Genomic DNA, 12,747 nt, shown 5'->3' with positions numbered 1-12,747 from the left:
ATGGCCTTATGGGTTTTTAATATGATTCGGTCCAACATGTCAAGTATAAGCCCGGATCAATTTAGGGTTGGCGAATAATGATACGTCCTGAAAGAAAGTCCCGAACTTGATGCGAAATTAACGGACTTGGGTTGAGATAAAATGATGCACTTATATAATTGGCTCGATATGAACATGAGTACATGACACGAGATATAATTGGGTCGAGTTTAGGTTGAGTCATCTAAATAAAAACTCGATACGAATAACTTAATTACTGAATTGACCCTAAATTATTTTGATCTTCCATCTTGTAAATGTATTTACACTTTTCAAATATAGACAAGATATGAAAACACTACATAAACTTGACAGAAAATTATCATGTTTGAATTGAGGTTTTATGATCCATTTATGTAATTCGATCAACACGAGCACGACATTTATTCGGGTGATTTGGATTAAAGGTTCATGACCTGTTTACAAGTGACACGAACACGAGTCTAACACGATCAAATCTGTTTGACAGGTCTATGGATCATTTGTCTCATTCACTAAGGAAAGTAATCAATTTTTTTTTTTTTACTAAATTCAAAATTTTGCATCTAAATTTTATTTTCATTAATCATATATATTTTAATCGTATGTCATTTTTATGCAATTAGGTATAATTATGTTAATAACTAAAACTACCTAAATTGATGGAGGGGGTTAGTGGGGAGGAGAAGAGGGCAATGGCCGCAAAAGGGGGATGAAGCTGTAAGCGGTGAAAGTGGGGGTCGTAGAGGTGTAGGTTGTAGGTGAGGACTGAGGAAGGGGTCGTGGAGGCATGTAGGGGCAAGGGTAGGTTGTAGGGCTCGCGGAGCCCATGAAGGGGAAAGGGCATGTTTTTGTTGGCGAGGGAGATGGAAGGCGCCAGGGGGAGGGAAGGAGGTAAGTGGTCGTCTGATGGAGAATTGTGGGCAAAGGGTGGTAGAAGGGAGGTGGCATTCGGTGGGGGGGAGGGGGGGGGGGGGGGAGGCAGGTGGTGGGGTACTTTATATTGACTAAAATGGAAGGTAAAATGGGTAATGTACATGACCGAGACACCGAGTACATGAAAAAGCAATGACCTAAATTATACACGACGGTTAAGAAGATGTTATGCACCTTTAGGGAATTTATGCTCCGCCATCATATTTGTGACATTAGCGATACCAATTTTATGAAACAAAAAAAGTGAGTTTTAACTTATATTTCCCTTCTTGAAAAAAAAAAAAAAAAGGTGAATATTTGCCATATCAATTCCTAAATGACTATTACATGGGTCTTAATTGTAAGAGAGAACCCTAATAATCCCAATTTTCAAAATAATCATCATTCAAATACTCTAAAAAATGCATTCATTTTACAATAATGACTTCCATGGTTTTACATCAACCATGAAGGACTGTTAGCCTATGTAGGCACTCAAAACACATAAACTCCGAAGTTGACTGTGGGTGATTTTGTAACAGAACAGAACTCGGTGAGTCCTCAGCTGCTTAATATGACGAGGAATAATGACGGTAAACGGACATGCTATGTCTACAACTGAAAAAATCCCAATTAATGGATGTTCAAATCACCAGAAAAACCAACGTCGAGTTGTTGGAGGCTGAGCTGGCACAGGTTCATCTCTCTGTCGATTCTCCATTCCCTGCTTCAAGGACTCCAACCTTTTCCTGCATCATTCTCATATTGTTTATATTCGAACAACTAATGGAGGAAGCAGAAGTTGAAGGTCAAACGGCAAAATTGTAAACTACGGAGTTGGAGGAGCGAAATTCTACAAAGAACTGCTTAACTGTTTAGAATGCCAAAAAAATCCTTTAGAATGGGACGAGGGAAACGAACGCACATCTCAAGCAATTGAACTCAACCAACCAACAAACCAGTATTCCAAAATCCAAAGACACCGGGAAGATTATAGACGCCAGAATATATTTAAACGTTGGTCTCGTTACTAGCCACCCAGTCGATTAACCGTAGCCAACAATATGATTACCGCAGGGATATTATATGACTACATTAGAAGCGTCAAGAAGCTAACTCCCATCTGCTCAGCTCTTCTGTATGGGCTAGCAAAGCCTAATTTAAAACTTTTACAGGTTATGTTCAAATAAAAGAGACATAACCTAGTATCATACTTTAATCCTGACAAAAAAATCATGGCTTGAAAAGCAAATGACTTTTTATTATTCAATAATCTGAAATAGAAGCAAATAAAGAAAACCGGATGGGAATATCCGCATGAAGGAAGCGTTTTGCAAAATCAATTCTTAGGCATACGGGCAATCACATCAAGAGATCAAGCAAAATATGGCTGTATTTGTGAGAAATGATGGTCATTACATACATATTATAGTTTTAATATCGGTTGCGAGGCCGATACGTGGCCGTGATACAAAGGTTTTGGGGCTTACACAACCACATTTTAGCGTTTTACCGCGTTTTGAGGCGATGTTAACTACATTTAGCTAGATTACGCCACGATACTCATACCTTGAACGGGACCGAGATTTAATACTAAGATACATATAGGTAATCCAACAAAAAGGACAAACAAAACAAACATGGGAGTATAAAAGGTATGCTCCTCACTCGTGAATGTCGTGATAGCTGGAAAAACCAACAAATCATACATTTAAAAGTCTACCTTGTGTCAGTGAGACACCCATGTAAACTCCATCTTTGGCGAAATCCATCGACTCCTTCCATTCCACTAGCAAGAATCAAGCGCCTGGGCAAAATTAAAAAATTTCGTAGATCAGATAGATGAGGCAGATGCAGACTATGTTTGGACTTGGAACCACTTCAGTCACCAGAACCTCTCACACATAACAGCTCATTAAAATGGTCTTGATACAATTCCTTAAAACAGACACAAATTGACGCACGGATAAAAGATAGACTACAAATGAGGAGAACAAGAGACACAACAGAACAGTGTAACCATTCAAGCAATTCATACCTTTCTAGTTTTGTGACTTCTGATTCCAGTTGAGCAGCTCTTTCATTGGCTTGATCAAGTGGCATTGATAAACCTAATTTACGTTCACTATCTTGAAGCCTTTGCCTGATTTCCTTGTCCTACAAATGCGCACGTTGGTTGCATAAAAAAATTTAGAACCAGACTAGCTATACTAGTGCTTAATAATCAAGCAATTGGACATCCAAAAAAGGAAAAAGTAGTGCCACAAATATCATGTCTATCTTACTCTTCTTTCAGCACATTGTCGATACATAGCAATCTCATCTTGACAAAATGGTTCAATATCATGGATCTGCAAACCTAAAGCACAAGCAAGTTCAAGGGCTTGAATATGAATAATACATAAACACAACCTAAAAAATTAGAGCTTGAATAAATATAGGCACAGTATCAAAAATTTAATCAGAAATTCATTACATGTGATCATGACGTAATGAATATGCCAGTCATTTCACTCGTTAGATTAACTAAACAGGTACTACCTACAAAAGAATCTTACATAAAAATAGATTCCTCAGCAACCCATCACAAAGCTCAACACCTTCAAGCACGTGTGAAGAAATATCTTGAGGAACAACAGGTGATGGAGGCCCCGTCATTAAATCATCACCAACCAAAATAGTTTCCTCCATAGTTGGCTGTGAATCGACTGAAAAGTCACAAAAGAATGTGACGATAGTCAGCAAAGAAACAGCTTCTTATTCTTATGCGCATTACTAGTAGCTTTTCATCTGCTAACATTAGGGTGTTCTAACAAATAAGACATGTTTATGATGTGCCCCCAGTTATTCAAAGTGCATAGCTTTTATAACTACAAAGCCAGTAATGAAATTTACCCTCATTTCCAAATAAACCAAATATATAATTAAGTACTCCCTCCATCCAGGTCAATTGTTGTCCTTTGGTTTTGGCACAAAGACCAAGGAAAGAGGAGGCGGTCAATTACTAAATGACAAGTGGAATAAATTGAGTATGAATGATCAAATTGCTCATCAAGTTCATTCTTAAAATAGAAAGGACAACAATTGACTGAGACACCCAAAAATGGAAAAGGACAACAAATGACTGGGATAGAGGGAGTATATTATAATGTGCTTCCAATCATTTCGAGTGCATAGTTTCCCTATTTATCCCTCTTTTTCCACAGTAGACCCTTCGACAGCAGAGACAAAAACTTAAAACCTCTAATCAGTCCCCCACAACCTGGTCATTCCAGCAGGTTTCTTCATAGAGGTGGAACTCAGAACACATTATTGTTTCGGAACTTCACCAAATGTGTGTTTCAATGTCATTACTCATTTCCATTAATCCTCCCTTGAATATTGTCATGCCCGAGATCAACAGAATGAATATAAACTACACTGTGCTTGCAATTCGCAAAGTCTCCCTTAACAAATACTCCGTATTTCATAAATATTATTGTCTTAAGGTTCACTATTAGTTTGGTTGGGTTTCAGGATAATAGTATTACTCAGATATGTTCGACGTATAACCCAAGTCATGTTGCATCCGAAAGCAAATAAAATCGTCAAACAAATTCATTAGCATTTTACAAAGACAAAAAACATTTAGAAGCATAGCCAGATAGAAATTGTCATGTACCATCCATTGCTGCTGTCTGCTCTTCTGATCAACCACTGAAGTTTGAATATTAAACCCGAAACAACGAAGAGAGAATCAAAACCTGAAACCCATCAACTTCATTAGAACAAATAGGAATCAAAATGTCAAACTGTAACATTCAAAAACGTCTTATAAGATTTGATTATAAAAATGATGAACTTATATACTGTACTCCGTATGATGTATGAATGTCTGTTGAATGAAGCAATCACAACAAATTCCAAAAACATAAAAACGAAAAAGAAAAAGCTCTTTAATAACTCATTGTGGCATTTCATCAAACAGTTAATATGCATTACAATTAAGAAGCAATTACGGCCAAAATTAATTTACCCAGCAATAGAGGAACAATGGAAATTGCAGAATTATGTGATTGCGTGAGGGAAAACACAGAACTAGAGAAAGGGTTGCAGTCTTGCAGAAGAATCTAGGGGTAGAAGACAAGAAACATACCTGAGGAAAACAAAAAAATGGTTGTCTTCTCTAAACTTTCTTCGAGTTTGTACTAGACTAGACAAGTTTTAGTCAACAAAGACGGTCTTACATGAGAATAACTACGAGTATTTTACTTAGGTACTCTGAATTAAGCGGGTCGAGTGCTCAATTAATCTAATTTCTTTTACCTTATAAAAAAAAAAGCCAAGAAATCGAAAAGTTTAGAAAGGCATGGGTGACTAGTTTAGTTTGGTTTGGATAATTGAGTCAATCGGTTTGGGTTTGGGTTCGGGTTAGATCATCTTTACTACATAAATTCAGCCTCGTATTATAGGAAGGCGTGTGTAATTAGTACAATTGAGTTTGGATAATCGAGTCAACTAGTTCGGATTTGGGTTAGATAATCTTGGATACATAATTACGTCCTCGGATTATAGAAAGAAGTGGGTGATTGGTTATATTGGGTTTGGATAATCAAGTCAATTGGTTTAGTCTGGGTTCGAGTTCAGTTCGGGTTCATGTTAGATCATCTTGGGTACATAAAATTGGCCTCGGGATCTTTGGGGATCGCTTACTGACTAGGTGGAGAGAATCGAGGTCATTATTATTAAAATCTATTTTAAATTACTAATTTTTGGTGCTTTTAGGTCATTTCATTCAATCAATTTTCGATTGTGATTTTTTTTTGGTCTCGGTTAAGTTTGAGTAGGATTAGTTTTTATCGAGTCCATATACGTAAGACCAATTTAAATATAGAGAAAACGTTTGTGTATAAGATTGAGAACTCAATCAAATAACAAAAATGTTTTGTACACAAATGTACATGTATATTGTAAAGAACAGCTCCGGCCTCCAAGATGGCAAGACGGACAACCATGGATCCTATACCCAAGTGATTAAGCGCGTCTATACTCATCTCCACAATCCCCGATCACTTTCATAAGATCCTTGCCTCGGCTTGATATCTCGCGGATGCTCTCAACATCCTCCTCATCGAGATCAAGTGAGAATATAGCATTAGCATCTCGGATATGATCTGACAGCCCAAGTCTCACACCTATCATGGACCCAGCTACGGCTGGCTGTATTCCAAAACAGACAGGTTTGAATAAGGTGGAATCACGCAACAATACAGAAGGAAGTTCACAGGAAAAGGCTTTACCTGATCTAGTATGTACTTAACAGCCACAGTTGCAATCGACACGCCATGCTTCCTTCCGATTTTGCTTAGTTGTTGGAGTAAAACTTGGAATTGACTCCATCCACCCCATGCATCCACCATCTGCAAAAAATTTACTCGAGTACTAATATAACTGTACTGTGGCATTTCTGCAACCAGCTAACTCATAATTACGGAGTAATTCTCTAAGCTCTTTGTCTTCTTATAATGTGAGTTAGTATCGCCTATCGGCCATGGAATTAAATCCCAGTTTGAGGCTTGATCTCAAAATCGGCCGTCACGGCCTGATCCCGGCCTCTGGCCGGGTTAACCTTCAGGGCCTTCATAACTCAGCTCGTGATTTGATACTTAACAAAATATTACTCCATACTAGACTACCGAACACAGTTTGTGGTGGAAACATATGGATATTGCATAATCTATCTAGATGCATACTGAAATCGGTTCTAGCATTATCTATCTAAATGCTTACTGAAATCTATATTTCAACACCACTAGAAGTGTTGTGCATATCAAGCGCGATGCATTCATAGTGAATCAGGCAACCTTGGTTTTTGAAGCAAGCGAGAAATGTTTTCGACTCAAACAATTTAACAATTATTCAATTGAACTTTTCAGGAACACATTCACAAGTTGTGTGAACAAAGTTTAAAGAAGGCTGATCATGAGTTCATGACTATTATTTGCTTACTGTCAAAAAAAAAAAAAAGTTTGAAGGCAGCTTTACCCTTTTGTACTTCTGCAGGGACGGAGTATTCAATTTAGGTCCAGCAAAGGGAATGGACAAGTTTGTATCAAGAAACTTCTCAGATAAAAGCCCACCCATCACGGTTCCATAACTGTACAGACATAATTATGTTAGAGCTTAGAACCATATTTCTAGAGAAGAAACACAATGGAGATAAGTCACAAAGACAATTTGGTTTCGAGGAAGCGATGATACATACGTTATAAGTTTAACTCCTTTCTCCTGACAAAGCTCAGCCATTTTCTGTTGAGGACGCATGTCTACTATTGAATGTTGCACCTACAAGAGTTCAGCCATTTATCTACAAAGGTTAACCATCGAGTCCTGGAAATGCTTGTGTATTCCTCGTTTAAATTAATGGTTAATTGATTTGTCTCACTTGTAAGAACGTCTCACATAAGTTTTTGTAGAATACACACGACAATACCTAGACACAGTAGTGCATCCAGATTACCTGGTTGCTAACAACAGGAATCTCATTTTCAAGAATTATTCGCAACCTTTCAGTATCAAAGTTTGTAAGAGCCACTGTCTTAATTTTACCTGAAATGACACGTTCAAGGATTCATTTGTAGCACGCTATTATTGTGGCAAACAATGTACACAACATGCAGTTGGAAGCAGTCTAACCTTCATCTTTAAGATCAGTAAGATGTTTCAGTGCATCCAGATACCCAGAATTTGCATAGTCCCACCTAAATCAAGTTAAAGCAAATGTGATCAAAAGGCAATGCTGTCAATTAGCTCGGAGTTGACTAAACTTTTATACACTAACTTCATTCAAATGTTAATACCAAAACAAGAAAACTCCCTTAAAACATTAAAGGAGAAGAGCCCGCTGTCCAAATTCAGCTAGATTAGCTGATAGTCATTGAGGGGAAGTGCAATGACGTGACTCGTGAGTATGAAAGACGTCAACCGCAAATTTGCCTTTGTGATTCTCTTTATAGCAAAAATTATGAAAAAAGTATAGTTATAAACTGGATGAAAACATGTTCTGGAGCCTATAGATTGTTCAACTTCACTACAGAAGTATAGACGGGGAATGTTGGCAGGACACGGACTTTAAGTGTGCACACGGGGAAAAAAGTAGGAACGTTGTTATTCACACAAGTCAAAATATAAAGCACTAAACAACTTATGAGGAGCGCCTTACCAATGAAACTGAAGCATGTCCAAGGAAGCAACATCCATTCTTTTCCTTGACACATCAATGCTCTTCTCAACAAAACTTCTTGACATCTTAACTGGTGGCGGAACCCATTTTGTGAGACTATACCAAGAAAGAAATATAAAAGCAGAATTAGAATCGAAACAAACAAATTCACTGGCAGATTTACAACTCCAGACAACAAAAAAAAAGATTCAACAAACCAACGTGATTGGGGGTCGGTGACATGAATTGGTTTTTAAACTTTCATCGTGAAGTGAGAGCACAAATGAAATAGTGGATCAAATGAAAAACACAATAATAAAACAAATCGAGATGGCTGAATGAAAAATGTGGAAGTATGAGATGAAAAGGTAAAAAATGAGGAAAACCTTTGGAATTAGAGGTAAACACGTATCGAAAGGGACAAATATGTTCAAAGAAACATCAAGCTGAAAAGGCTAAACAAAAACATTGCGAAAAATAAGGGAAAAGTCAAATTAAAAGAAAGGGGTTCGAGAAATGAACAAAAGGAAGATAGGGGGAATCAAAGACTGCGTACTAATTTCAGTCCATCCCTGACATCCTCATGAATTCTTTCCCTCCAGCCCCCCTCTTTCCAATGCTAAACTTTCCTCAATACAAAAACGATATACATAACAACAGATAGTGTTCTTCTCTCGGCCTCTTAACTTACCCTCTGACCGTTTCTAGAAGTTGTGGCGGCCTTTCACGTCGAACTCGGTTTATAAAGAGTCCATAAAGATCTTCAGCAGGTCCATCTAAAACAAGATGTGGAACAAGCAAATGTCATCTTCAAGATTTTAAATTCTTATCAGCAGAAAACGAAGAAATACACTGTACTTTCTTAGTTACCAGTATATGGGAATATAGCAATGTACGGAATTTGGAAACAGAAGGAAATAAAGAGAAAAAAGAAACAGAAAATAAGTTTTCAATTCTTATTGCTTCAGCTGATTAGATGCAAAGGGAACATAGAGCCATAGACTATAGGAGATGCAGAATGTACATTCATAGGCCAAAACACACAAATTCCTAAACCAAAATTCAAACGTCCATGTAAAACATCATACGATAAACCAAGTCATAAGTTCCTCTTGATTATCAACAACCTTACCATGTTACTCTGACTCCTCAAATGTTTGTGAATCGTATCCAAAAACACAGAACTTGTCAAAAAATAGTCGAGTTCGACACTTCAACACACAACATGCCAACATATATACTTCTAACCAAGTTTGAGACTATCTTACATATGTCAGCCATATCAAAAGTGGCTAACCCAGCATCTGCATATTTCATCATTGCATCAACTGCATTATCGCTATCAATTGTCCCCCACCCACCACTTGTCTGCCACATGCCATTAACCACACGACACATTTCCAAGGAATCCTTTCCATTCTTAACAACAATCATCTTTTCACCTCCAGTAGCCACGCATGAAACCGGACGCAATGTAGCTGATCTAATCCCATTTCCTCTCCTAGTTTTATCTTTAGTAGATAAGAGACCTAGCTTACAGCGAGAATAGGGTAAAATTTCAGCCATTTTTCCGAGACTAGAAGAAGAGAAACAAGGGCATCTAGTTTACAAAATTTGGCATATGTGCCTCATCCTATCTTACTTCAGCTGAACAGCAGCCAACCGAACATTTGTACTTGCTCTTTGTCTTAGACTTTGGACTTTAGTCCTTCCAATTGTCATTGAATAATTACAAACTAGTCATGGTCACTGACTTTTTCCTTTAACTCTATTCTTACACCCTTTTTCTCGAAACTTCGACCTATTCAAAATCTTACTCATAATTTTTAACCCCTCAAATGGAAATATCGATTTCTTCTGTTGTAAATTTAGTGAAATTCTACTAAGCTAGGCATCAAGTTACATAATCACGTTCTATGATTAACCTTCAAAATCTCAATTAACAGTCAACATACACCAGAAAGTAGTAACGTACCATATAAAATAAACATAACAATCCTACTCAAAAAAAAATAATTCATTCATTCTTAGAGGAATAATGTCAATACTTTTACAGTTAAAACTTATAACCCACAACAAAATCAACCCGAAAACAATATAAACCCATAAATAGAATCCCCTCAATTTCTTCTAGTCAAATTAGCCACCTGGACAAGATAATCCACGGTTCATCCGTCTTAACTCTTAACCGCTAGATCAAGGCTCGGATTGGTAAAACTAGCTAAAAAGGTAGAAATTCTGTAATTCAGCCGCTAAGCATTTACCAAACACTTACGAAGAAACAACTAGCCGAAATTTTGGTCAAATAAGCTAATTTGTCCTAACAATTAGCTGAAATGCGCTATCAAACCGAGCCCAAAACCTCTTCTGTAAAATCCATTCAAAAATGATAAGTGGAAAAACTCCAATCACCCAACTTCCAGCCGTTAGTCTAGACGGACATATTCGTCTTAAGCTTAAAACGGGTCACAGTTTAACCCATTTAGGTTCGGAGTATATAGGATAAGCCTTGTGTTAGTCCCTAGACATTCCGCTTTGTCTTAATAATCTATTTGTCCGGTTTTAAGCTTTAACACGGATATAATATAACAGCGGCCACATTTTTGACAAGTAGTTCCAACTATGACCAGACAAAATCACAGGGGCAAAGCAGAAAATAAACCGAAAATAGAAGGGCAAAACAGTAAAATGACAGCAGTAGCATTACAGTGGTCGGCCATGTCAAATGTGGAAAGTCCAGCATCAGCGTAACGAAGCATGGCCTCAACGGCGTCGTTTCGATCAATTCTACCCCACCCGCCACTCGTTTGCCACATTCCGTTCAAAACTCGGCATATTTCCAACGAATCGTTCTTCTGACTCACTTTGACTCGGCTGTTTTCCGCTGCCACGGCGGTTTCTGACTCGCACCGGACCGAGTTACGGCGAGTTGGGGTTTTGGGTTTTATGGGGTTTATTAATGGGTTGAGGGTAGATACGGTATTTCGGCACAGAAACGATGACATTTTATTCGTTTTGCGTGAGTGTGGAGGGAAATGAGTTATTAAGTAAGAAATGACTCGATGGTTCGAATGGTGGGTGACTTGGTGAGAACTGTTTAGGTAAGTAGGATAAGGAGTGTTTCGAGAAAAATCGAAGAGGTGTTAATCGAGTGGTTAAAACGGAGGAATAGTTGGTAATAGTCTAACAGAGTTGGTCATAGGTCGGGTTAGGGCAAAATCGTGCTAAGAAATGCAGGCTTTAAACCGACTTGTGATAAGGTAGGGTTGGACGGGATATGCTTATCTTGACCTTAATCGCACGTTATGCATAACTGATTTGGGCAGGGCGAACCCAATTTTTAGGGCCTAGATGGACCCAGAGGTCTTATGGTTGAGGCGGTCTGGGAAAATATGAACTAAGGACTCGTAAGATCAAGCGAGGGAGTGGGTCACCTGAGCCATGTTATTGGCTTATTGTCGATCAAACTTGTTTTACCTTTCTTTTACTATATTTGTTTTAGTTTTATATTCCGAGGTTCTGAACTCCCGCACTTATTGATTAGCGGTTAGGTCATTAGTATGTGCCCATCGATTAACTTTACGGTTGCCGAAAAAAAAAATATCTACGATTAGCATTTGGACGTTCATTTGAACGGGAGTACTCTGGTGCAGTTGTGAATCTTTCAGTTATTAGTACATTTTTTTTTAGTTTACTTTGATTTTATACGGAATGAAAAAATCCTTAAATGAAAATGAGATAATGTCATCTAACGACATTGAATTTCAGTATCACCCTCTCACATAGTCCATATGTAAAATGTGACCTTACACATTCCTCTTTCTATATTATAGGGTCCTTATTATGCTTGTGAGAAGGTGATAATGAAATTCAATACCATTCAGTAACACTTTATTATCGTCATTGTTGATATGTTGAGAATTAGCTAAAAATACAGAGTCGATTTATAATACATTATTAAAATGTTACACTTCAAATACGAGGATATAGAGATTGTTTCTTTTATTTTTGTAAAAGTCCATTAGCAATTGAGTTGTACTTCCTAGGGAATATTTGGCAACAAGCCATTGTTGCTAGATTCGCCATTGCTCCAAACACAACTATATACAAATTGGTGCTTCTCCTTTCTTTGCATATTTTTAGTTTTTAATCTCATGATTTTCTGCTCCATCTGCAAAAAAAAACTTTGATGACTTAGATACAAATTACAATCAAGGTACGTAGATACTCCCTCCACTTTTTTATATATGACGTTTTGCATTTACGAGGTAAGCCTTTGACTTTAATATTTATAAAAATATATTTGTTCAAAAAATATAAAAATGGTACCATTAAATTCCTTACGAAAAACTCTTTCATATGAGTATACATATCATAATATTTAGTTTTATATTTTAAGAGATATTGAAGAGAGAAATGAGTGTCTCGAAATGTGAGAAAGTCATATATAAAAAAATAGAGGGAGTACTAGATACTCGTCCAACTCTATTTCAATTTTAAACGGTTTTGCACAAAAAAACAAGAGCATACACTAAACAAATACGGAGTTAAATCAATTTACGAAGACAAGTCATTGGTCATTTTGCATGCAATGTGGAATGTCCAAAATTAAA

At 37.3% G+C, this 12,747-nt stretch overlaps 2 protein-coding genes across 3 annotated transcripts; both read right to left on the bottom strand.

The window, feature by feature from the left end:
* Window positions 1-1,201: 1,201 nt before the first annotated feature.
* LOC141591656 (uncharacterized) lies at window positions 1,202-5,334 on the bottom strand. The gene is made up of 7 exons (XM_074412061.1): window positions 5,069-5,334; window positions 4,595-4,676; window positions 3,492-3,641; window positions 3,219-3,292; window positions 2,972-3,090; window positions 2,657-2,740; window positions 1,202-1,682 (listed from the first exon to the last, which is right to left on the bottom strand). Exons 2-7 carry the CDS (start codon window positions 4,599-4,601, stop codon window positions 1,583-1,585), a joined length of 534 nt encoding a protein of 177 aa, XP_074268162.1. The 5' UTR covers window positions 4,602-4,676; window positions 5,069-5,334; the 3' UTR covers window positions 1,202-1,582.
* Window positions 5,335-5,803: 469 nt separating this feature from the next.
* Window positions 5,804-11,327, bottom strand: LOC141591670 (putative oxidoreductase At1g06690, chloroplastic). Of its 2 annotated transcripts, none has more exons than XM_074412074.1 (9): window positions 10,842-11,327; window positions 8,826-8,910; window positions 8,135-8,251; window positions 7,609-7,673; window positions 7,433-7,521; window positions 7,178-7,257; window positions 6,958-7,069; window positions 6,213-6,332; window positions 5,804-6,132 (listed from the first exon to the last, which is right to left on the bottom strand). In XM_074412074.1, the coding sequence occupies exons 1-9, from the start codon at window positions 11,137-11,139 to the stop codon at window positions 5,947-5,949; spliced, it is 1,152 nt and encodes a 383-aa protein (XP_074268175.1). In that variant the 5' UTR covers window positions 11,140-11,327; the 3' UTR covers window positions 5,804-5,946. The 2 variants fall into 2 exon arrangements, with proteins under 2 accessions (XP_074268175.1, XP_074268174.1); XM_074412073.1 differs by lacking the exon at window positions 10,842-11,327 and adding an exon at window positions 9,403-9,807.
* Window positions 11,328-12,747: the final 1,420 nt, after the last annotated feature.

This window comes from Silene latifolia, chromosome 7, assembly GCF_048544455.1.
Source record: "Silene latifolia isolate original U9 population chromosome 7, ASM4854445v1, whole genome shotgun sequence".
Lineage (NCBI taxonomy): Eukaryota > Viridiplantae > Streptophyta > Magnoliopsida > Caryophyllales > Caryophyllaceae > Silene > Silene latifolia.
Note: the sequence above shows the minus strand (reverse complement) of the source record. Positions and strands in the feature narration are given on the sequence as shown.

Bases quoted from the DNA above. Each gene is read 5' to 3' on its own strand.
- LOC141591670 (XM_074412074.1), bottom strand. From the start codon at position 11,139: ATGTCATCGTTTCTGTGCCGAAATACCGTATCTACCCTCAACCCATTA. The intron at 8,252-8,825 runs GTAAGTTAAGAG...TTCTTGGTATAG, and splicing joins CTTCTAGAAACGGTCAGAGG to TCTCACAAAATGGGTTCCGC. The intron at 7,258-7,432 runs GTAATCTGGATG...GAACTCTTGTAG, and splicing joins TTCCTGTTGTTAGCAACCAG to GTGCAACATTCAATAGTAGA.
- LOC141591656 (XM_074412061.1), bottom strand. The intron at 3,293-3,491 runs GTAAGATTCTTT...CTTGTGCTTTAG, and splicing joins GCTGAGGAATCTATTTTTAT to GTTTGCAGATCCATGATATT. The intron at 3,091-3,218 runs GTAAGATAGACA...GCGCATTTGTAG, and splicing joins GACAATGTGCTGAAAGAAGA to GACAAGGAAATCAGGCAAAG.